The sequence below is a fragment of the Phyllostomus discolor genome, chromosome 8, assembly GCF_004126475.2.
Source record: "Phyllostomus discolor isolate MPI-MPIP mPhyDis1 chromosome 8, mPhyDis1.pri.v3, whole genome shotgun sequence".
NCBI lineage: Eukaryota > Metazoa > Chordata > Mammalia > Chiroptera > Phyllostomidae > Phyllostomus > Phyllostomus discolor.
In genome coordinates this window covers 111,819,518-111,844,798 of record NC_040910.2, presented here as the reverse complement: position 1 = coordinate 111,844,798, position 25,281 = coordinate 111,819,518, and the positions used below count along the sequence as shown (strand labels likewise).

At 59.5% G+C, this 25,281-nt stretch overlaps 1 protein-coding gene across 2 annotated transcripts in view; it reads right to left on the bottom strand.

The window, feature by feature from the left end:
* The window catches only part of SEC14L1 (SEC14 like lipid binding 1), a 40,923-nt gene extending 15,991 nt beyond the window's left edge, over window positions 1–24,932 (bottom strand). For both annotated transcript variants that reach the window (XM_028519870.2, XM_036034195.1), the window contains exons 1-3: window positions 24,793–24,932; window positions 23,494–23,592; window positions 22,594–22,686 (exon numbers count right to left, since the gene is read on the bottom strand). In XM_028519870.2, coding sequence (XP_028375671.2) covers window positions 22,594–22,656 — 63 coding nt within the window. In that variant the 5' untranslated portion in view covers window positions 22,657–22,686; window positions 23,494–23,592; window positions 24,793–24,932. The remainder of the gene's footprint in view (window positions 1–22,593; window positions 22,687–23,493; window positions 23,593–24,792) is intronic.
* Window positions 24,933–25,281: the final 349 nt, after the last annotated feature.

Here is a 25,281-nt window from a genome sequence, read left to right as displayed (position 1 = left end):
GTCCCTGATGCTGTCCTGGGTCGAACCGTCTCCCACGGATGTGCACGGCTGCCCTCGCCCGCCCACCCCCAGCCTTCACGGGAAGGAAGACCCCCGGGGTCCGGGGACCGGGAGCCTTGGCAGAGCGGAGAGGCCGGTGCTCCCCACATGGGTGCCGAGGTGCCACATGACCCTATCCAAACCCCAGCCTGATGTTTGCCTGTAGCTACAGGCAAGGTTTTAAAATCTATACAGAAAGGCAAAAGAACAAAAACTAGTTTTGAAACAGAGTGCACTGGGAGGAATGGCCGCATCGCCGTATTCAGGCCTGCTGTATGGAAGCCACGGTAACGCAGACCATCCGGTGACGACAGACAGACAGACAGACACGGGGATCCATGGACGGAGCAGACAGTCACGCACTGACCCACCGACGGGCCCCGCTGACTTCTCGAGGGAGGCAGACGTCCCACAAGCGTCGAGGGGGACACTGCACACCCCTGGGGACACCAACGGGCCTCGCCCTGAACCCCACCACACGGGAGCGGAGAGAACTCTCCAGGGGTCACAGAGTCACACATTCGTGAGATAGTCTTGGAATGACAACACTGTAGAAACGGAGAAGGAGCACATCATGGTTGCCGGGGGAAGGGAGGGGTGGGGCCGGAGGGGAGTGGGTGTGGCTGTAACGGGGCACCAGTCGGGGGGCCCTGGGGAAGCGAGCGCCCTGGATCTGGGGTGTCAGGTCCCGGCTGTGGAGGTGGGCTGTGCAGGTGGGCTGCAGCTTCTCAAGGCGCTTCCTTCCGCGGGGGAAACGGGGAGGGAGCACGTGGGACCGCTCCCTACCACCGCTTGAGAATACTGCTGGCGTGTTGTGAGCCCACGGTTATCTAGAGACAAACAAGTTAGCTACACAAAGAGAGAAGACGACTCGCCACACAGAGGCAGGTCTGTCCGGGAAAGGCCCAGCCACTGTGAATGTAACGAGACCTGCCTGCGTGACGTCGACTAGCCGGGCAGCCGAGGCCAGCGGACTGGAGTGCGCATGCATGAACAGTGACACCTGCACTGCACTGGTCAGTGGGGGCGGGGGACAGGCTGAGTGAGCGTGTGTGCTGGGTGGCCGTCACAGTCAAACGAGTGAGCAGGGCAATGAATCTCCACCGAATTTTGCACTACGCTCGACATTCCTCAGCGGAAACAAGTCGGCTGATGCAGCAGCTGCAGCTGCGGGCAACCGGTGACTGGCAGCTGCCTCACAACGACACGCCCGCTCACGCACCACGTCTCGTGCAAAGTTTTTTGGTGAAACATCGAATCACCAGGTGACTCAGCCCCGCTACAGCCCAGATTGGTGCCCTGCAACTTCTGGCTTTTCCCAAAACTAAGATCCCCCCTTTGACAGGGAAGAGACTTCAGGCCGTGGGTGAGAGCCAGGAAAACAGGACAGGGTAGCTGACGGCGCTGGGAGGGCTGGGTGAGGTCCCCACGTGCCCACTTTGAAGGGGACCGAGGCCTCACTGTCCTACGTACAATGTTTCTTGTATCTTGTGTATCTCCTTCAGTAAATGTCTCTATTTTTCCACGTTACATGTCTGGACACCTTCTGCACGTGCCGCGTACAATCACCCGAACTTTCAGACAGCGCAGGCAGGCGCCAGAGGCGCTCACCCCGCAGCAGTCCGTGACTCCTGAACTGCAGCCGCTGCTGCGCGCCCCGCCCCCGCCCCCGCCGGCACTGGGCCCGACGCACACGCACAGGCTCTAACAGACGGCGTCTGCTGCGTGCCCCGCCCCACCCCCCCCCACCCGGCACTGGGCCTGACGCACACGCTACAACAGACAGCGTCTACAAGGCGCGCTCAGTCGCCCCGATCGCAGCACTGGGGAGTCTCAGCGAGGCCCTCCCGTGTGCTGGTGCGAGGTGCTGCACAGGCGGCAAGTCCAGGAAAAACGACACGGAAAACCGTCGGCGCGGCTTCTGCACGGCACCCCACTGAAAGCACTGGCTCCGTGCAGTGCGCCCCAGCGCCACGGCGCGCCAGGAAACCGAGAGCACAAGGGCTTCAAACAAAACAGTTCCTTTTAAGTTACACACAGGGCAGGGGGAGCACTTACCGAGAAACAACCTCGGCTAGGATCTCTCCTTTCAAGTACCTACGAGAGATCATGTTCAAAACCCCTGCCCCATCGCTCAGACTCCTGAAACAGCGGCCAGCACAAGGCCCCACCCGCACGGCCCAGCCCTGAACCTGAAGCAGTGAAAACGCCCCACTTGTCCCCGCGGACTCGGATTCGCAGGCGTTTTTGCTTCTGCCCTGGGAGCCCCAAACGGCTGGCAGGCAAGGTCCGAGGGCGACTGGGCGACTGACCCGGGGACTCTGTCGCTATAAAAAGGGGTCAGCAAGCACCCGCCTTCCTCGCCCCTTCTGGGGTGTGCCCGCCCGTCACCCTGCAGCAGACGCCTTCTGCGGCCCCAGGGCAGAGCCCGAGCCCCGCCCCCTGTGCGCCCAGGGAGGAAGCACCTCCCCCGACGACCGAGGGAAACCAAGGTGTTATTTCGCACACGTGTTTTCATTACGGGACGAACGCTCACTAGGTAAACCAGTGAGCCCGGTGTTTTGTCTCTGCGCCCCCTGACCCAGGCCTGCCTGTCCGAGAGGCAGGAAGGTTAATGAACTCTGCACGCTGCTGGCACAGAAAACCCTAACGTTCTAGAAGGTTATGGAGAAGGAGGGGTGCAAGAACCTGACGTAACTGTAGTCTCTGAAATCCTCACAGGTGCCAGTCCCCTGGTGTTCCAGCATGAACTACAACTTACACCATCCCTGCAGCCTGACAAAACAGAAGCATCCAGTCCTATTGGAGACATCAATGATGCCCCAGCTCTACCCACAGGAAGGATCTAGAAGGACTGACAACCCGGCGGCAAAGAGCAAACCAAGCAAACCTTGGTTCCTGAACATGGGTCTGCTAGGGAAGAGTCCCTCCTCTTGGGGAGGTGGCCGGTCACAAGTCTGGGGCAGGGAACGGTCGAGGTGAGGCCGAAGTGTCTGTCACCAGAAAACGAAGAAATGCCAAATAGTCTGAGGTGACCCTGTCCAAAGGCTGCAGGAACCAACGTGAACGGGGTTCCGCTCCCCGATTCTGGGGTAATCTGAGCGCCAGAAAGAAGAACAGTAAAGCGCTATGAACGATGTAATGCCACCCGACACAAAGGGGCCGGGACGCAGCCTGCACAGAAAGGGGCCCCTGCTGACCACGAACAGGAAGGGCAGAACCGGGAGAAGCTCCGCTCTGTCGGCGCCCACGCACGACGGCGGGGCTGGGCCGGGCCGCGGTGGGCGCTGCGGGGCGGCTGCTGGAAGGGACTTCACGGTCCCCTGTGGTCAGCTTGCTGCAGGCTCTCCCGAAAGAGAAAGGGGACAGTCCCAGAGCGACAAAGGTGCCTTTTCGGCGGGAAGACCTGGCAGCCACCACCTGCACCGAATGACGGATCAGGACCCCTGACAGACAGCTCGGCGTGGTGCCACAGGACCACCCACGACTGATGTGAGGCGACGGGGCGACAAGCCGGCGAATGCAAAGTGGGGGCCACGCTACGAACCACCAGCCCGGACCCTTAAAAGAGAAAACACGCCAGTCTCTCGAAAGATGAGCAAGAAAGCAGGACACTGTCCGACGTGAAGGCAAGGGGCCAGCACCAGCGAATGCAAGGCCGCACCGTTGCTGGGGCCGGGTGAGCCCGGCTGGGGAGAGCGGCTGAGAGAGCAGAACGTGCCCACGTGGCACGTCACGTAATGTCATTCCCTGGGTTCCGGGTGACGCGGGGGTGGCGGGGACACGCTTTCTAGGAGACTGTCTGCTCCCGGGCAGTATCTGCCTCGGTGTTGAGAACCAAAGTGTTACGATGGCAGGGTACTTTCAAATGGTTCTGCAAAAACCATGGGTGTGTGTGTGTGTGTGAGAGAGAGAGAGAGAGCGAGATGCCGCACTGTGTTAAATTCACCTGGGTGGCGTGTATACCGCCATTCACTTCTTTTCAACTGTTTAAAGCAGAAGCTTCTCAAAATAAAAAGTTGCCGGGGGGGGGGAGCCCACATGTAAACTAAGTGATTAAATGTGACACAGCCACGTTTTACCCATGAAAATTTATGCAAACTTCAGGTCCACCCGAAGCGCTAAGGCCGCGGCGGCAGGTCAGGTGCACGGTGTCGCAGGTGCGCCTGCTCACGCGGCCCTGCGGAGGGGCCGGCTCGGAGAGCGCGAGCTCCTGGGATCTCGGGGGCGGCCGGCGAGCTGGGGTTCTGCGTGAGGCCTCCCTGTTTCTCAGGCCCTGCCTGGGCCGCACAGCCCACGGCCTCCACGGTCCTCTCTGCCCCCAGAACCCTCTCCGGGGAGCCCGGGGTGGGGGGGAGCCCCCGCTTCAGCGCTCACGGGCTCAAATCACTGCACCCAAAGAGCAGCAGCGGTGTGCCCCAGTTCTCCCTGTGTCTTCACGAGCCATCGGCAGTGTTACCGGGACATCTCTCCTGGTCACACTCAACACGTGTGAAATGGAGAAAAGGCCGAGCCCGGCGGCGCCCCCGGCAGTGGTTTCTTCAGCAGAGGGGGCGTGCGCTTCCATGATGCGTCCCCACAAAAGGAAAACCTGCTCTTGTGAGAGCAAGAACCCTCGCGATCATCCGCTCCGTCTTTCCCTCAGCACAGCGGGAGTCTCAACAGTGCAAGCAGGACTAGGGCCTCGCCCGGCGCCCCCACAGCGGAGCTGCCGCCTGGGTTAGCAGCTCGCTCCCACCTTCCTTCCTTCCTTCGCCCACTCCCCCTTTCCAGAGGGACCTCTGAGCCTGCAGTTCGGGAGCCCGGCAGGAGTGCCTTCAGGTGCCTGCCAATCTCTGAACGCAACTGTGACACTAAAAACTTGAACTGCGTGACAGAAAACTGTATTTTAGTGAAGACACTTCAACATGAGAATTAATGAGCTTATTACTGCATCCTGCCAGAAAACCCATTTAAAAGAAATCTCACTTCAAGGACCGACCTCTACACGGAACAGGTGCACACGCAAACCAGCCAGCAAACGGTGGTGGCGGCGGCACTGCACGCGACCGTCAGCTCGCTCACAGGCAGTCTGGCTGCACCCTGGGAAACCAGCGCGTGAAAAACTAGCTGTGCCTTAAGCCTCTCTTGGAAGTCGCCAGGGACTCGAAGAAACAAAAACACACGTCAAGAGAACGTGGCAAACTGACCGAAGTGCCTCCGAGTTAAAACTCTGTGATTCGTTCACTGTCAAAGGGACAGCTGTATCCGGAGAGCATGCCACAGGCAGATGCTAGATGCTATGCTAGGGTTCTTTTTTTCTTCTCATTTATTTTTAGACAGAGGGGAAGGGAAGGAGAAAGAGGAGAGAAACACCAGTGTGTGGTTGCCTCTCTTGTGCCCCCTACTGGGGACCTGGTCCACAACCCAGGCCTGTGCCCTGACAGGGACCCGAACCCGGGGCCCTTCGGTTCACAGGCTGGCGCTCCACCCACTGAGCCCCACGGGCCAGGGCAGGATTCCCGAGAACACAGAAGTGCAAGTCACAGGAATGGGCTCGAGTGGGGAGGCGGGGCATCAAACTGTTTCACGACGGAGGACAACAGGAAGACGACAGGAGGTGAGAACACCTCAGGAACTGGAATGACAATAAAGTTGCTCGGGGCATTCCGGGGGACATCACAGAACTGCACCCCCGAAACCTGGCCACTGTACGCACCAGTGTCACCCCAGCACATTCACAGAAGAAGAGATCCTGGGGGAACGCCTCACGTCGGGACGAGCAGAGAAGGCTCTGCGAGCACGCAGGACTTCCCCGGGTCTGGAGGGGCGGGCAGCGGTAGGGAGGGAACCCGGGGAGCACTCCTGGGGGGAGGGACCTGGGCGAAACCGAAAGGGAGCAGGGGGCGGACGCGGACGGCCTGCAGGGGAGGCTGTCGGACCTGCTCGAGGGGCGTCGGCACACGCAGAGCCGGCTCGGCACGGGAGGTGGCTCCGGGAAGAGCGTCGGGCACCAGCGCGGTCTGCCGCTGAACCTCGGGAGCAGTAAACACCCAGGCCGATCGGAGATGTCTGAGTGACAACTGCCCAGGGGACTGGCGCCCCGCCCTGCATGTGACCACGACACAGCCCCTCTCCAGCTCTTGACTGAACCCCACTAACACTAAGAGAGACTCCTATTCAGTCCACTAGTGCACTGAGCTCCAAATCACATGCTGGTTTTCAGCAAAGGTGTTCTGATAAACTATTTATAACAATTAAAATTCGTGTAAACATGAGCCCTTTAAAGAGAGCTACGACACAGTTTTAAGCTGTGACACTTCATTCCCCCCCACGCGTGCTAACGACCCAGCCGGACAGGCCTAGGAGCCCGCTGCCAGCGGTGAGTGGCAGCTGCGGTCACTCCGGGAGGCCTCGGCCGCCGCCCCCTGCCCCCCGCCCCACCTCCAGCTACACCAGCCGGCCACGTCAGAGCCACCGCTGGGTGCCCCCCGGGTGGGAGCAAACGAGAAAACAGAACACCGACGCTGAGCAGCAGCCACGAAACAGACGGGATGCGACCCAGAGCCCTCGCCCTCTGAGGTCAAACACAGGTGAAGTCTAACCCTGCACTTCACCTGCGACGGTCCTGACGGCACTCGCCTTTCCCCCCGCAGGTAAGGTCTGGCCCGCAGAGACTGTGACATCCGCCGGTGGCGCTCTAAGGCCTGCGGAGAGGTTACCTAGGGGAACCGTGACAGACGTCACAGCGACCCCGTAAGGGCTTGGTTTCTTCTCCTTTCTGCACACTGTATTCTTTATCGCAGTTACTGGGGCGGCACCGGTTAATGAGGTTAGACAGGTGTCGGGGTACAAGCCTGCGCTACTCCATTCGAACACTGTGCTGGGTGGTCCCCGCCCCAGGGCCGTCCCCGTGGCTCCTCGCCCAGGACCCTGTCCCCATGGTGGGAGCCCGAAGGCCACCGACGGCACAGTCAGCAGGGGGCGCAGGCGGGAACGGTGCTGCTCGAGTACCACGGACCCAGCGCCTGCAACCCCAAATCGCTCAGGCATTCTCACCGCCCCTCTGTCCCGACACCCACTCCAGCTCTCTCCCACGCAGCGTCCCACACCAGCCACGTTTCCTTCCACGAAGAAGCCGTTTCCATGCACGTCAGTCTGCACCACGGAGCGGAGGGCAGACACTGGCCAGCAAGGTGGGCAGCCTGGCGTCGGCCTGTCACAGGTTCTCCCTCCCACGGGCCCATGCCCCTGCGCTCTGAGCGTGAAACGTCCCTGTTGAAGGACAGACGGAGCCCCGGATCCCTCCTCCGATCCTCCGTGTCCCCGCAGGAAAGGCCCCGGGCTCAGGGCGCCCGTGCCAGCGAGTGCTGGGCCCACGGCGGGGAAAGGTCAGCCGCCCCACGCCCACCTGTGCACGCTGCCCTCTGGCTGTGCGGGCTCCACCCTCACACCTGTCCCAAGCTGACCTTCAGGTGACTGTCAGCAGGCAACGGTCTACAGAACCTGGCGAAAACTACCAGCAAAATTACAAGGCTTCACGTGTAAAAAGTTGTAACGCCACAGAGAGATCACTAATCTGATTTATTCGCCCTACACTATTTTAAATAGTGATCCAAACACCACACAGTAGCAGGGGTTTTTTTCTAACCTTTTAAAATAATTCAGGTCAGCCCGGGCTGGCTGGCTTGGTTGGCTGGAGCCTTGTCCCAATACGCCAGGGTTGAGGGTTCAACCCCCAGGTGGGGTACAGGCAAGAAGCCACCAATGAGTACATGAACAAGTGGAATGACAAAGTAGTGTTTCTCTCTCTCTCCCCCTTCCTCTCTCTCTAAACTCAATAAATAAAACGAAAGTAGATAAATAAGCAGCATGATTCAGGTTCGCGATGCCCAACAGATGCCTGACGCGACCCCGCAGGGGGCCACTCCCGCAGATCCACGTGGGGGGCCGGGGGGACGGGAGCGCTCTGTGCCCGAGCTGGTGACAGCGGCCTCCTCTTGGAGAGCTGCACGAACTGCTACTCAACAATTGTTCTGCCGCTTTCAGACGTTCGACCACAAGCGTCCCTGCCCCTCGGGTCCTAGAAGTAAGTGCTTAAAGAGGCCGGCGAGGAACGGACAAAGGGGCAGCGGGCAGTCATCTGGCAAAGAACGGCGATGTCCCCATGCGGTCTGATGTGACGGTGCCCCGCGCTGCACTCTGCTCCCAGAGGGCAGGGACCTTGGGGCTGTGGTTCCACACTGCACGTGTGGCGGTCACGTGTCCTGCTCACAAACTGTCCTGATTCTTAGAAGAGAAGTGGCCGTATACCAAGATTTCACAACATTCGGCGAAGAGTGGCATGGCTTTAAAGCACCTGGACCTCTGACAGAAGGACCAGTCACACAGGAAAGCCGAGTCACGCATCGCGGAGAACGTCACCCAAAGCCACGAACGACGGGCGCGCTCACGGGCTGAAGCAGGACTCCGGTCGGACCCACGGCAGACGCGGTGCACAACAGGGGTGGCTTCGGGGGAGTCTCTTCCGGTTAACGACAGACGCGGCTAGTTCCTTCCGTCCCGCTCAGCCAACCACGCTCGGCCGGAGCCCCGACCTGCCCGGCCCTCCTGAGCGTTTCATCCCGAAGGAAACAAGCATCTCCAGGCAGAAGCCCCCGGAAACTTGTCGGCACGATGTCACGGACTGGTGAAGGCAGCGAGCTCCGAACACAACGCGGTGTGGAGCGGCACGCCTGGGCGGCGGCACGCTCGGCCCTTCGCCCCGACCAGAAACCAGGCCCTCGGTCCCGCTGCGTCACGTTCCCGACGGGCCTCGGAGCGACGCCACAGACGCGCCCGAGGGCTCTGTGCTCGCGTTGCTCAAGCCTTGAAGGCAGTCACTGGTGACCCTTTGGAAGGTTCGGGAGAACACGTGTCCCCGGGCACTGTCACGTGGGGCTCCACGTCACGGGCTTCCGAATGTCAAGCCCCCTACAATTTTTTCGGGGTGTGCCGAGGCCAGAGAAATAGAACTTACTGAGTTAAGGTCCAAACAACTTAGGACATCTTTGTGTCCCGATAACTTAGCAACCACGTGAAAAAGCAACACCCCTGAAGTTGAGGGGGAACTTTGAGTTACTCCTCATGAGGCTGGGCACCCCGCTCGGGCAGGATCTGGCCTGGGAGCCAGGTGGGGCGCTGCTCCTCTTGGTCCCTGGGGCCCCCTGATCCTCATGTGGGGCCTGCGCAGCAGCCCCCGCAAGCCAGCCGCATAAGGCCGGACTCCAGCAAACAACACACAGTGTGGTCCCACTGTGACGTGGCGAACCACCCCGAACCGCCGGTTCACGCGGTATCCGAGAAATGCCGAGTGTCACTGTTTCCTCAACAATTGAAAATGCCCTGCAGCTCTCTGGTGCTCTGGGGTGCCTCAGAACAGTTTGGGAACTGTGTTCACACGTGCTTTAAATTTCACCCCCTAATTCAGAAATCCTTTGGCCTGCAGATGCAGGCAATTCAACATCTAAACAAACCGTTTTCCATCCTGCTGCTCACCCTCTACCACCAAACCCCACTCGACACAAAGGGCCCAGCGCTGCAGTGAGCTCTGAGCTCCCAGCTCCCGCACCAGGGCCCCTGGCAGTCTGAGAGGCGGGCGCCCTTCTCTGGGGGGGGAGGCGGGCGGGGCGCACTCCCAGCACCTCGGGCGGGCGGCCGGCTGCCAGCACTCAGCCCCCGCCTTCCCAGGGCTGCGCGGGGCCCACGGACACGGGAGCTGCTCCTCACGGACCTTCATGTGCCACCAAGTCCCGCCGCCCTCCCAAACAGTCCCAGCCACTACCATGTGACAGCACGCTCCGCCCGCGCCCGACACAGGCGGCAGGTCGCGGTCCGCCCACACCTGATCTACCACGCCAGCTATGGCAGGTTCCACTGAGTTACTTCCTCGCAAGGATTCCAGAGTTACACTGACGCCAGCCAGTCGAAACTGCGAAGAACAGAAACCCTCGGCTGGAACGGAAAGAACCACAAAGCCTACGGGCTGTCAGCCAACGCCCTCGCACCTGACCACTCTCCGCCACACAGCGGGGCCCACGGGCGCCCGCCTCCTTGCAGACGCAGACCGGGCAGCAGCCCGTCACCCCAAGAGGAGAGGGGAGGGGCGGAGAAAAGCGGCTCACAGAGTGAGGAGAACAGCGCCTCCCCACTGGTGCATATTATTCACCAAGAAGGGAAAAGGAGCTCTCAGGCCACAGAGGAGACATGGAGGAAACTGAAATGCTCTCTGTTTAATGAAAGCAGCCTGTGCGAAGAGCTTGCTTACACCGTGCAGTCCCAGTCACACGTTCTGGAACAGGGAAGCCCGCGGGGAGAATGACGGGAGCAGTGGCCGCCGGGCTGGCCCGGAGGAGGGGCGCGGGGGCGGAGCACAGGACTTGCGGGCGGGGAAACTGCCCAGCGCGACGGGCCGACGGTGGACACGTGACTTACACACCGGTGCCAACGCACAGGCCGAGCGCACAGCGTGAACCCCAGCGCGACCACGGACGGACTTAACCCTGACGTGTCAGTACCGGCCCACCAACTGGACACAGACCGCACGAAACGTTACCAACAGGGGAACTGTAAAGGGGTGTACGGGAACTCTCCGTACGACCTGCTCGGGTTTCTGTAACCCTTCAACTGCCCCATGAAGAGGTGAAAACCTCTTCACTGCACGCGCGACGAGAAAACAAAAGGACACATCTCCTTCAAGATGAACCTAGAGGAGTTCCAGACATCACGTATCCAACCGTCACGCCCTCCCCACGACAGGCACGGTGAGCGGGAGCCGAGCCCCCGGAGTCTAACACCGGGGCGCCAGCGAGAATCGCAGGGAGAGCCAAGGCAGAGGCAGACCACGCCCCCACCCCCACCCCCACCCCGTACCCAGCGCCTGCGCACTGCGAGTCTACCTCGTGCGCAGCACAGCAAGTTCCGCAAAGACGAACACGTCTCCTGGGTGTGACCACGCTACGCCCTACGCAACACGGACGCAGAGGCCGAGAGGAGCCTGTGGGCGGGGCCGAAGCCCCGCACGCTTTGCGCTCCGCTCCAGGCGCAGGCGCTCTGTGTCCGGGAGTTCAGGCCCGGGGGCGAAGACCCGGCTGCGGGTCCCACCGCCACCGTGGGACACGCAGCCTGCGCGGGTTACTTAGTCTCATTGGGCCCCAGTTGCCTCGAGCACGGAATTGCGGAAGACGAAGAAGGGAAACGTCGAGGCTGAGCACGGCCGCTGTCCCAGGCCGCACGTGAACTTCTCACAGAGGGAAAGCGGGACAAGCCGCAGGTAAAGGCACCGCCGCCCGACAGTCCCGGACCCGACCTGGCTGTGCACAAACCAGAAAGGGACCCTTCCGAGCGCGAACACCTTTAAAACTAAAACTTTCCATTTCATATTTACCTTTTCCACTACACTTTGAAAATGCACCAAAAAAAAAAATCCATGTGTTCACCAAACTAAAATGATAATTATCCCCATGGCCCAAAAAACACACTATGTAAATGTCATGAGGCTTTGTTGGAACCCAATTATTTTGTTTATTATTAGCCAACTAAAAGTTTTTTTTAAAAAAGGAACTAGTTGTAAATGTCATTTAGGTCTCTCTCCTTTTAAAAGGAAAAGAAAAGAGGTATGAATTTAGGCATTAAGAGTTCAACTTTCCCTTTGACATGTGAAGGAAACAAAGAAATACATGAATTCAGTTAATTACGTAACTCACTGATCAGCTAAGTGCTCGGTGCCAGGAGCGGACAACTCGGCCCTGAAGACAAACAGGACCAGGCTGGGGAGTGACTTTCACAGCACCCACGGGAGGGGGGGGGGGGCCGGAGGGCAGGAGGGCAGGGCACAAGGTGTCCTCCACAGAGGTTTCGGTTACAGGGCGTCCAGCAGGCTCCCTGCTGATGGCATTAACATTTTCCACAGCAGGAAGAAACACAATATACTCGGAAGGGGAAGAACTCACATAGGAAACTAGTCGCTCGGCTCCCAGCCTGGCCTGAATGGACGCACATAGGAGCCCGCTGTTCCCACGGTCAGGGCCGGCTGCTGTCCGAAGACCGGGGCCTCCTGGGGCCATCTGGTCCACCAGATACAGCACCGCGCCAGCACCCGCATTCACAGGACAAGTGCCAGCTCAGAGCTCCTGTCCACTTCCCACCCCCTCCCTCCTCCACCCCACCTCCCGGTGTGGGCATTCAGCAGCGCCCCCCCCACCCCACTCCTGGAGCACAGTCCCTTTAGGACCGAGACACAGGCCAGGCCTTCTGTGAGCCACCAAAAACGAAGTGCTGGGGAAGGAGCCGGACTCCCCAGCAGGGAACCTGCCACAGGCAGATCAGAGGGAGCGCGCCTGGGGGAAGGGAAAGGGAGCAAGACAGCAAAGGGGCCCTGTGCACAGAACCCGGACAGCCAGCCGAGGTCAGAGTGCTGCCACGGCCTGGGGCGACGCGGGCAGGCCGGAGTGGGTGGCTCAGAGCTGCGGGGGGAGGCGGCCAGGCCAGGGACAGCCGCGGTGCTAGCACCTGAAACCTGTTTCCTCCTCTGGGAAGCAGGTGAGGCCAGGGCCTACGAAAGGTGCAAGCTCCCGGTTACCAGTGGGTCCCGGGGATGTGAGGGGCACCAGGGGGCTACAGGGGACAGCACTGGACTGTAGACTTGAAAGTGACGGAGAGAGATCAGCATTCAAGGTCAGCATCACAAGAAAAAAATGTGAACATGCCTGAGGTGACAGACGTTAACTAAATCTGTGGCGGTCATTTCACGGTCTGCACACGTGTCAAACCACTGCGCTGTCCTCCTTAAACCAACATGAGGCCGCGTGTGGGCTGCGCCCCAGCAAAGCCGGCGGGAGGAGGGCCTCCCCACAAGGTCAGTGCGAGCAGCAAACGAGACCCGGGCACAGAGCGCTCCTTAAACTTTAGCTCGCCACCCTCAGGCCTCTCTGTGCTGCTGAGACGTTTCACAGGCGGCGGCGCCCCAGCGGGACCCGCGGACGGCGGCCCACAGGGGAGAATCCCAGAGACCTCCCCCCTGCAGGGAGACAAAGCGCAGCCTCCGCCTTCCTCTGCACCGACCCAGCGGCGGCTGAAGGCGGACTTCCCCGTCTCCTTCCCGGCCTCCCCATCACAACTCCGCTGGAGGAGGGAGAAGGCCGACACGGCTCATTCACCGGGAGGAGGGCTGCGCACTGAAACGGCTCAGCCAGCCGCCAGCCATTCCGGCGCGGCACAGGGAGAGTAACTCAAGAACCTTCAGCCCTCTCCTCCCCGCCCGGGTTGGGTTTCAAACAAAACCCGAGCTAAGGGCCGGGCTGATGTGGGCTAATCAGAGCGCAGCAAAACCTCCGACTCGGAGGAACAGCTTGCAGGACCGAGGGCGCACAAAGCCCTTCCCCAGAGAAGGTTCTCTTGGACCTTCGGTGTTGGCCGCTCGTTTCTGATACAGCGCTACTTAAATATGTGCCAACTGCTAGGTAAAGACACACAGTGGCAAACCCAATCTAACAGCAGTCACTCAACGGCCGGGGCACAACTGCTGGGGATGAATCCTCCATCCCCAGGGACAGGGGACTGACTGGCTGGCTCAGCTGCCAGCCCTTCCCCCGCCCCTCCCCCTCCCCCTCCCCACACGCCCCACGGAGTTGGGGGGGGGGCGCCCTGGTGATTCTCCCCGCCCACCGCTTCTCTCTCTTTCAATCTCAACTCCTACGGCTCAGGGTGTGCCGAGTAACTTCGCCTACACACACCATTTGCATATTAACTTTGCCTCTACTTTCTTTGTATTTGCTTTCAACCATTAAAATAGCGTCCTTTGGTGCCCCCAAAATAAACATAGAGCAAGCCGCAGACTGAGAGCCCTCGCTGTCAGCGGCAGGCGTCCGGGCGGTCTCCGCGTGTCCTGTGTGCTTCGGGTCGTGAAAATAAAGCATTACCTGCGCCCCGTCCGAGAATTACAGGGCACTGGTCAGAAACACGAGAGGCCTGCCCATCTCTAAGGAGATCTTGATCCTGAAGATATCTTATTTCTTTCAAATAAGCCTTGGAGGTCAAATGTTTCCCGGGCCAGTGTCTTAAAGCCCCAGGCAAATATTAGGAAAAGTCCCTCTTTTCTTAGTTCCTCATGTGCTTCATTTTGTGTTTAAAACAATCACTTGGCCGAATGGGATCTCCAACACACGGTGATTTTCCACAACCGATCCTGACCCAGAGATTTTTGTCTGATCGAGAGCAAGCTCCACGTGACAACACACACAGCAGTCCTGCGGGTTCCCGTCACACGCAGTGGGTCCGGGCGAGAGCTGCCTCGCTCTCCCGAGCACAGAGAACACGCTCCCGGGCCTCAGGGGAGCAAGTGCTGTTCCAGCGAGCTGCAGCTGTCAGCGTTTCAAGACGCCATGTGTCTGCCCACAAAAAGAATGTAATGGGCTACGGAAATATTATCTGGCTTCGTGGAGCAGAATAAAAACTCCGTCGCCAGTGGGCTGGCAGTGGGGGCGGGTTTAGTCCCCCAGGGAAATATCTGTCCTGCGCTGCTGATGGGGCGCCTCTCACACCAGCTGCCCCCCACAGGCCTGACGGCATCCCACTCTCGGTGTCCTCCGCCACTCCCCCTCCCCCGGGGCAGGGGCCCGCCGCACTCTGACCCCAGGGGCCACCTCCTTGCTCACTCTCCACCCGCTCTTAGATGCCGTTAGTTCCCTGTTAAAAACCCGCAGCAATGGCAACGACGAGATGCGATTAGAGACACATTTTGACCAGGTGGGATAAAACACAGTGGCTGAATTCCTCAAGGAACTTGTGTTTTGCATCTGGAATCCATTGAGTACAAAAGACAAAAAAATAAACCTAAAGAGATGAGCAATGATTTTTGGTTGGCATGAAACACTAGATGAGGGGCGTCAAACTCACTTTCACCGGGGGCCACACCAGCCTCGCGGCTGCTGTCATAGGGCCGAGGGTAACTTCAGGACTGTGTACAAGTAACTGCTCCTTAACCGGGGGCACGGAGCTGGGCGCGGCCGCTGGGCAGACACAGGGCGGTGGCCGCATTCGGCCCGCGGGCCGTGAGCCTGCCGCCTGTGCCCCAGCTGTGTAAGAAGTGCAGGGAGCACGACGGGCCACAGGCGCAGGCAGCCCCAGCGGGTGAACAAGACGTGGTGCACACGTGAGCATTCGTTCGGCCTTCGAAAGAAGAAACTCTGCCGCAGGCGGCGGCACGAGCAGTGCAGACGGGCTAAGTGAAGTAAGGAAGCCCCGACGGACACACGCTGTGTGAGCCCACTTATGTGAGCAACGGTCCTGATCACACTTGGACAGAAAACAGAAAGGGGGAGGCGTCTGCCCAGGGCTGGGGTGGGACGGTGTGGGGCAGTTCCGTGGGGACGGTGTCAGGCTGGGAAGACGGAAACATTCTGGAGGTGACGGCGGTGGCGGCGGTGACAGCGGCACAAAGAGAACGTGTTTACCAACACCGACTTGTGCACCTGAAAATGGTGACAATGGCCTCTTTCTGTTACGTGTATGTTACCACAACAAAACGAACTAGAGTATGAATCTCCTCCACCTGAAAATCAGGAACTGAAGTCCTACACGTAATTAAGACACGTGCGAGGACACACACGCGTGGAAACACAACCCTGGCACCACTGGTCATCTCAGGAGCCGCCGCAGCCTGGAGCCGCACGTGAAACAGACAGTCTTCAGCAGACGGTCAGCCCTCCAAGCAGAAGCACAACGTAACCGAGTCTCTATTACACAGACTGTCAGGGAATCGACTCCTCCCAAAAACTTTAAATTACCACAGACTGCCGGACCCGCCCCCACAAATTCTGATTTCTTAACTTCATGTGAAGAAATGCAAAGTAAAGATAATAGGTGTTTGAGGGAGAGCTTTCCAAATATTAATAGCATAAATGCTGCAATACAACAAATGATCTCCTAAATCAATTTACTCCGTAAAATATGTACTTTGTAGATTTTAGTTCTGGACTTGGTTTTTAAAATATATACAGGCATTAAACTAGGAAGAAGAAAAAATTCATACTTTATAATTAGGAGTACCCAATGTTAGGCAGAATAACTTATCTGTTAAGAAAAAAAAAAGTCACATGATACCCAGCTTCTCAGGTTTGAACCTATAGAGACGTCAAAAAGAAAAACAGAATACTGTTCTATCAGTGGAAACCACTTTGGTGAGTTTTACGTGCTGCAGGAGAACCAGAAACACGGAATCTTCAAACCCCAGGTGTCCGCCACCACGGGGGCAGGGCCACTCAGAGCACGGAACGCCCAGCGGCACGTAGACCCGGACGTGTTTCTCAGTCGACTGCAGCCGGCATACGCTTTGGCTCACTGAACATCAACTTTGTTTCACTCGTGAAACATAATCTGCATCCGACTCCTTCCAACCTGGTTTAATCATCGGCAAACACCTCCAACATGACCTTCTGTCCAAGTTTTCATCCCAAAGCAGAAATGACACGGCAAACACACGCAGACACCACAGGGCTCACGTCTCCTGCAGACAGAACTACCCCTGAGGGCTTCCTAAATGCTCAGGAGAGAAAGCACGGTGGTTTGATGCTCACCCTTGAGACACCTGCCCGGAGGGGTCAGCAAGCCCAGCAACCAGGGCGAGGCAAAGTGACCAGAGAGAGAGGGGACGGTGAGCCGGCGAGCAGAGCGAGGGGACTCTAACCAGGGCAGCAGACTCTGCCCGGGTCATCTGAGCAGTCGGAGCCGGGCAGGTGAGAGAGCGGGGATGGCGCCTGGCAGGCAGGTGCACAGGCCGGGGGCCACGGCACATCCTGGCAAACTCGGGAAGCTGCACGCAATCCCAGACGACCAGGGGCGGAACAGGTGGGGGCCCCACTTGTGCCCATGCAGCAACAGAGGGGGGGTGCAGATGGGGGACGGCGCTGGGACCCAGGACTGAGCTCAAGGATCTGAACTTCACCCGGAAGCCAGGTGCAGCCACTCAAGACTCTTACACTCACAACTGGCGAGTTCGGATTCACACTCCGAGACTCGGCAGCAGCCCCTGGAGGGGGTGGGTGGGTGGGTGAGACGGGGCTGGGGGTTGCGACTCCCAGGACAGACGCTACTGCAGGGACGCGAGCGGTTGAGGGGTCGTCTGAGAGGGCAACAGGGTCACAAGGGCAGGTTCGGGAGCAGTTCAGGAGACACCCTTGACCGGTGAGGCCTGCCCACTGCTGAGGCCAAGGGTCAGGAGGGCAGGCGGCCAGGGAAGCCAGGTTTCTGGTCGGAGCCCAGGGCGCGTGGCGGCAGCGCCCGTCAGGGGTGGCAGCTCAGAGCAGAGGGTGGAGCGTCCGAGCGGCATCTCAGTGGCGGTGTGCGGGCTGCTTCGTGCCGAGCGCAGAGCTGCGGACCACGTGCTGAGTCTGCCCAAACAGTCAGGACAGTCAGACGGAGAGGTCCCAGCAGGAGTCGGGAAGCGCCCCCATCCCAGCAGCCCCGGCTGAGGACAAGGCTCTGCGGTCTTCGGTGTCTGAAGTGACGGCTGAGGCCGCAGGTTCAAGGGGGACGGCCCAGGAAGGGGCGTCAGTGAGAGAGCTGGTACCTCTAAAACGGCATGGACTGCCGATCGGAACGCCCACTGGGGCCAGAGATCACGAGACAGACAGACAAGTGGAGGTCCCCAGACGGCAAAACAAGTTGCCGTCAGAGGAAGAGCCCGTCTGCACCCAGGGAGGCCAGGAGGCAGGCGGGCAGAGAAGAAAAGCGAGAGGGATCACAGGGGAGGCCGGAGGCCGGGGAGGAAGGGGGGCCGTGCAGCCATCCAGTCAGACACGCACGACACCCACAAACGGGACGCTTATCGGCAGCAGCGCTGTGGACACTCCGTGAAAAAGCCCCGGGAGGTCGGGGACGCGCAGAGGGCCGACTGCTGGGCGCAGGGGGACTCGGTGCGCATCAAGACACCCAGAGCAGCTATCTTTCCGAGAGCAACAGGACACTCTTAAGGACTTTCCCAGAAACGAAAAAGGCTGGTACCCTGAACACCAAAGAGCAGCTCCCAGGAGAACTGTAACACATCATATGCATTCTGTCACAAGGTGTAAAATTATTCCACTACAAACACACAACACTGTTTCACTCCTTCAGCTAAAAATCAAGAAAAAAGGACCAATTATAACAGCGGCCAACCCAACCCCTCTCTCCAGTAAACTTCTGTGGGGGGGCTCCCCGACCAGCACACAATCCCCACGTGGGGCTCTGACTGACAGAGAAGCTTGGACAGAGGACTGCCTGCCCCACCCAGCTGGCCGCTGAGGACCACTGCCGGCCCCAGCTCACCCGCCCCAGCTCGCCAGCCCCAGCTCTATGGCCCCAGCTCACCCGCGAGGCCTGACCTCCGCAAGCATGGGCAGGCTGTGCGGGGCGCACCTGTGCGACCCAGGCGCCCTCCCAATCAGACCTGCCAGCAAATTAACTCCTTCTAACTGCTCTGTGTACAAAATATTAAGACTGATGCAGTGGACTGAAAAGTAACTATAAATGAAAGACCCAGTTTAATCTGGGGAAAAGATTTTGCACCTTATTTGCAACTCAGAACTGCGCAGCACAACCACAGGGACGCGCGGGGAGCGGCGGGCTCTAACCACTCGCTCCCGTCGCCAGGGCGCCGGCGCTTAGGGAGACCTCCGCAGACGCAGCGCAACTGCCCCGAGCCCGCGCCTGCTCCCGTGCTGCTCTGCTGTGAAGGACAATTAAACCAGCACAAGGTCAAGGTAACCGAACAGGACAAATGACCCAGTTCCTCTAACAAAGCAAAGGCATGGGAGGAAACGAAAGGGAGACAGAATGTGAGAGGTTAGGAGACCCAGAAACATCATAACCGAGCGACACGCAGTGGCAGTGTTCGAAACAGGACCCAAACGACTAACAAAAATGCACGGAGCCCCTCAGAGTGCCATCAAGAAGTTGTTAGTACTTCTCTTGAGGGTGGGAAGGCTGCAGTGGTTACGAGTAAAGGAGTCCTTCCTGGTCAGCCCCGGCAGGTGCGGCTCAGTGGACTGAGCGCCGCCCTGCGAACCAAAGGGTCACCGGTTCGATTCCCAGTCAGGGCACACACCTGGGTTGCAGGCCAGGTCCCCAGTAGGGGGCACTTGAGAGGCAACCACACATTGATGTTTCTCTCCCTCTCTTTCTCCCTCCTTTCCCCTCTCTCTAAAAATAAATAAAATCTTTAAAAAAAAGTCCTTACTGGTTCGAGACACATGCTGACGTCTTCATCGGTGAACTAACGTGTCTGACACCTCCTCTACACACACGGGCAAAGTGGGGAGAGGATGGCACAGACGGGCCAACGCCGGCACCAGCGGCGCCGGATGGCGGGCCCTCCAGCGTTCACCCACCGTGCCGTCCTCTCTGTCTATGCGCGCTTGAGATTCTCCATAAGGCAAGGTTTGGCTGTTTGTTATTGTTTTTCTATTTGCCTGCTTTACGAAAACGGGTACATCAAAGGGGCAAGGAGCCGCATCAGACCCTGTGTTACTTCTCCTCGAACTACTGCCTGCTGGAGCACCGCTGGTTCCGTACAGACTGGTGTGCAACGAAAGCACACCACATGTGATCATCCGTTTCCACGCTAATTACACCCCAGCTTTTATTAAATGCCACAGGACTCACGCCACGGCGTTAAAACCTCTGCGAGCGAGAAGAGTACTAAGCCCCCACAAGTAAAAGCTGACCGGAACCCTTACTGTACCAGTGGAACTGGATCATACCCCCCACCCCTGTACTTGAATAAAACTCCGCTTCAAGTCAGCTCCCCGAATGCGGCTGCTGCTTCATCTGGGTAAAAATAAATCCTGTTGCCCCTTAGGCTGCTGGAAGATGTAACAACACCTCAATTACCGAAAACATGTACGGCGCGCTCACACCTCCCCCTGAAACCTGAGGGCCGGGCCGAGGACGCGCTTCCAGAAGGGGAGGGAAGGAAGCGTCTCGTAGCTGAACTGACGCAGGGAGTCGGGTCGGAGCGGGAGGGCAAAGCCAGAGAACAGAGGAGACGGAGCTCAAGGCGTCAGGCAAGGAAGGAAAGCGCGGGCGAGCGGCGGCGCCTGTCAACTGGGGCGTGGACGGGCTGACCGAGCCCACCAGCCAAACTCGCGTGGTCACGGCCACGTGCCACAACGGCTGCCGGGGTCTCGCCAAGGCCCAGCTGGGGCTCCGTGCAGCCCCGCTCTCACCCCCACCGCCTCGCCTCCCTCGCGCCGGACAAGCCGAAGAGAGCGCTCTCGGAGTCCGCACAGCTGTCTTTGCGCAACGAGGACAGGACAGGGCAAGCCAGGCGCAGCGCCGACGACTCTGTGTCGCCCAACCGCCGCCAGAAAAGGGGGAAATGACGCCACACAAACATCACTGGGCACTCAACGCTGCAATCTCTTTCTCACTCTGGGGGAAAAGGCAACGCACTTCACGTTCAGATTACACGCGCTTCCTGACAACTTCAAAAGAAACGGCGACTGCCTTAAAACAAAAGCAGTTACCACCGAGTTAATTTTTAAAAATTGGGGAAGTGGTTCTGCCCGTCCAATTCTTCTGTAAACCCATGCGTGAGGCAGGGCGGATGTCACCGTTTCGAAACTAGACATGTAAGAGAAACAAGGAAGTCGGAAGCAGACACCCCAAACACAAACACCCCGCACTAGATCCGGGTTCGCAGGGGAGGCCGCCCAAACCCCCGTCTCACACGACCCCTCACCGAGCCTTGAGCTCTGCAGTGAAGGTTTCGGAAAACAAATCGCACGAGTCATGGCACCCTCCCCCGACCCCCACCCCGCCTCACGCTCCCTGCCCTTCTGCCTCCACTACCAGGTAGTCATTCACAGACTGGCCGGTCACCTGGAGCCTAGGTCCAGGGCTGAGATGACCACATTGTCTCTCTCCAGAATGAGAGCTGGGAAACCTAAGAACCGGCCGTTCAGAAACTGAAAGAATGCAACACGAAATGCCACCAAGTTGAACTGGGGCCAGAGGGCTTGGCCAGCCCAGCCAGCACGTGGGCTGACACCCGGGGGAGGGAACACGAGCAGGGCGGCCGGCTGGGGGTGGGGAGAGAGGCTCCGGCGGCCGTGGAGGTAGGAAGGGGACGTGCCAGGGACGGCGGCTGCTGAGGCCCCCGGCAGGGCCACCCTCCAAGGCCGGGTGTCAGAGCGCAGCCCGCGCCAGCTCACGTTCCTGGAGTCCTGTGCGGCGCGGCACCGCTCCCACGAACAATGCACGCTCCTCCTCCGGCTCCCCGGAGAGGGCCTCGGCTCCGCACAGCCCAGCGCCAGGCCGGCACACGGAACGGGTGAGGGGGGGGGGGGCAAGGTGCTCAGCAGGTCGCTGCCACAAAACCTGGACAGTTTGGTGTTGAAGGGGAGTGCAGAGGCAGAAGCCACCGCCCCACAGAGGACAAGAGGCTCACCCCTCACGGAGACAGGCGCTCGGGAACTTTCTGAGGTCACGGACGGATCCCCTACCTCCACCTTCTTCCCTCGAGAAGGCTGGAGTTTCTGTTTTGATTTTCAAAACGAGGTTCATTGGGGTAAATCTCACCAGCGCTGCAGAGCAGAAGCCAGATGCACAAACACCCGAGTTTCCATTTATATACAGCACAGGGACAGATAACATTCGTCCTCGGGGTTCAAAGTCAAGAGCGGGGGAGGGAGGAGGCGGGGAGGGAGGAGGCGGCGAGCGCGGCCGAGCGGAACGCGCCGCACCGCTGGGCTGGTCCGCCGTGGTTCTGGAGCCTGGGTCAACCTGACGTTTTCACCAGGGGGCACGTCCACGACCGCAGGGTTTCCTGCGTGTGTGTGTGTGTGTGTGTGTGTGTGTGTGACACCTCAGGGGCACCCGGGGGAGACGAGAAGGGAAGGCACGCCCTGGAGGAATCTGCAAGTGGCTGGAAGTGGGTTTGTCCGGGTTTGCGTCCAGGGAAATGCTTACTTTCAGCCAGACGACGCTTCAGGTAAATAACGAAGAAAATTAAGAGCTTAGGAGCCCCGTTACTGGAAGCCTGGTGTGACTCACGAATTTGATACCAGGAGCAAGCCCGAACCAACCCAGCAGAGCCGGGAGAATCGCGTCAGCTGAACTCCGTCCCACAGTGCACGCTTCCCGGCGAGCGGGACTCGCCGGGACCACGGCGCTCCTCCCAAGGAGCCGGACAGGGAACTGCTCCCCACATCCTTTTTCTGCTTCAACGGACAGAAAAACAGCCGAGTCCCGACGAAGAGGAATTTACTCAGAATCCCACTTCTTTGTTTTCAAAGGGGGAATTAACTCAAGTGCATCCGTTACCCTGGGGTGTATTTTTAGAAAACAAACGAGCAGATGTTGATTTTCAAAGACTTTGAATTGAAAAACATTTCACCAAATGTACATACAGTTAGTTCATCAGCATAAAAAAAATCAGAGTAAGTACAAACGGAGCACTGGGGACAAACAATCAAACAAACGTGAGTTTACAAATCGTCAGATCCAAACACTTAAAGCACACAAGCCAGAGAGAGAGCAGCCTGAAAGTGAGGTACTTACGGCCATGATTAACTCGAAGGGGTGTTTGTACACCCTCACGGGCGACTGGTACTTCTGCACCATGATTGGGGTCTAACGGCAATCCTGTCGCACCTGCGAAATGCAAATGTACGTGACGAATAACCGCGGCGTGGGAAAAACTAGGTCTGCGCTCACACATCACACGCGGCAGTCTGAGGGCAGACAGAAACCTCGACAGGCCCTGGTTCCGTGCCCACGGAAATCAAGAGAAGACAATCGGCCAGGGGCAGGGGGAGGCAGCAGGGCAGTGAGAGGAAGGAAGTTGCTGGGGGACTGGGGGGGGGGGGCCTGGGGGGCGAGAGGCCTGGAGCCCGCCCCTCCGAGGGCTGCCCTGGGTTACCGTTCTGCCCTTTCCAGCAGTGACGTGTTAGGACCCGATTATTCTGATAACTGCTACAATTAGTTCTTGAATGATTTTTCTCTTTAGCAACTTCTACCAGAAGCCAAGCAACAATGGTGGCACTTTAAGATATTAAGTGCAGGGCCACCAAGAAATTTAAAAGTGGGGAACAAAGTGGACAAAAGGGGGAAAAATACCATTGTTATGTCAAATCATGAGACACCCCTCAGAGGCCAGCTTGGAAGGACACGGGCCGACCCCACTTGGGAACTGCGCAGGGTGCACGTTCAGGGGCCTGCCTGCCCACAGACACGGGAACTGGGGCCAGAGGCTCCCCGAGGGGGGGTCCTGGCCTCCAACAGCCGCCACCCGCCACCCGCTGGCCCGCCCTCGAGTGTCTCGGGAGTCACACTCCCGTCCCAGCCTGCGGGGGGGGGGGGGGGGGGGGGTTCTGGAAACACCCTTTCATCCGGGTCCTCTGCTGTGACTTTACTTTCCTATTTCAAAGGGAGAAAGAAAAATACATCCCAAGCGCCCACCTGTCCTGCAGGGGCTAAGCATTAAGAACGTTCTTCCACGCTGAGTAGAGTGAAAGGAGACTCCAAGCAGAAAGGGAATGTCCTCAAGGAGCCCAGAGTCTACAGGCAAAAAAAAAAGGCAATTCCAAACACAGCCTTTATTTCGGAACCTTGGAACACTCCTCCCCACAGCATTGCATTTAAGCAACGCTTTCCCCGGCATGCCCACTCAGCACCCCTCGCACGAGGAGGAGGGTATGGTGGACGCCGGCACTGACAGTCTGAACACTGCTGGAGATTAACTCGGAGTGACCTCAAGCGAGTCCCGTGACCGCGCGGACTCAGTTTCACCTCTGCAGAATGAGGGCTGGGGTGAGGTCATACTGAAAGACTTCCAGTCCGTAACCCGTGAGACTCAGGGCCAGGCTCGGTGGGAAGTAGTCATTAATCTTCACTCTGGGGCTGGCAGGTCCTGGGGGGCACGGACCACGCTCTATTTAGTTAGCGCACAGTAGGAATTCAATAATCTTTTTAAAATTCAACTGGGAAAATTATTTCAGGGTACCTCCCGATGAGGAGGAGGGTGAGCATCGGTACAAAAAGCGGAGGGGGGTGTTAAAAAGCAGAAAGCCTGGTAAGGCACTGTGACATCCATTCAGGGGGCCACTGCCCCGCAGAACCCCAAGTGGCTACGCTGAAGAACCTGCCAGTTCACAAGCCTCCCAACTCCTGCCAGTTCCCAGCTTCGGATGCTCTGGTCCAGAGACACGTTCTACGTGGGAATCTGGAGTTACCCCGGCCAAGTGGCATCCTGGCCCGGGGCAGCCTCTATACTACGGCATGACAGTTGGTCCTTACAAAGTAGCCAAGGGCCAGACCCAGTGAGTCCATCCCGAGCGGGTTCCAGGGGCGGCCGGGCCCTGGGATCATCGGTCAGCGAGTCCAGCGGGGCGGCCTCGGCGGGCCCCCGGCCCCAGCCGACCCAGGGAGGTGCGCCAAGGGGTGGGCTCGGGCCCTAAACCCTGCTGCCGGCAAGAGGGGTCGGGGATGGGACGACCGGCGGGGTGGGGGCGGGGAGGGGAAGCCCAGCAGAGTAGGAGCGGCGAGGGGCGAAGGGGCAGCGTGCCGAGGACGGCAAGAGGGCCGGCTCGGGGCTCCGCGCCCGGCCCGAGGGGAGCCGAGGAGAACTACGAGGGGCCGGGGGGGGGGGGGGGGCCAGAAGGGCGGGCTGGGCGCGGAGGCGGCCGCGAGATGCCCCGCGCCGCCGGGGGGGCCGCGCCGGGGGCGCTCTGGGAGCCCGCCGCGGCGACGCGCGCCTACCTCTGTCAGTGGAGCCGGGCCCGGGACGCGGGGCGTCGGGAGGCACTCATCGCGGAGCCTCAGCGGTGCCGTCGCCGTCCCACTGCCGGCGGCTGCAGCTCCGCCACCGGTTCCGGGGAGTGGGCGGGGGAGGGGGCGGGAGCGGGAGGGGCGCGGCGAGGCTCCAGTGGTTGTTACGGGTGACGGGGTGGGCGGGGCCGAGCGGCGGACAGCCGCACGCGTGCGCGCACGCAGCCGCGGGGGCGGGGGCGGGAGCGACGACAGTTGCTAGGGCGGGGGTGGGAGAGGAACGAGCGGGGCCGGGCCGAGCTGCGCAGGCGCCAACTCCGGGTCGGCTCCGAAGTGTGGCCGGTCTCGCCGGAGGACGCTGGCTCCACCCAGTTCGCGTCACGGGGCGGGGCGAGACACAAAGGGGGCTGCGAGGGGGGGCCGCGGGCAGTTCCGCTGAACTGGAACGGGGAAGTGTGCGAGGTGGCCCAACAGCCGGGG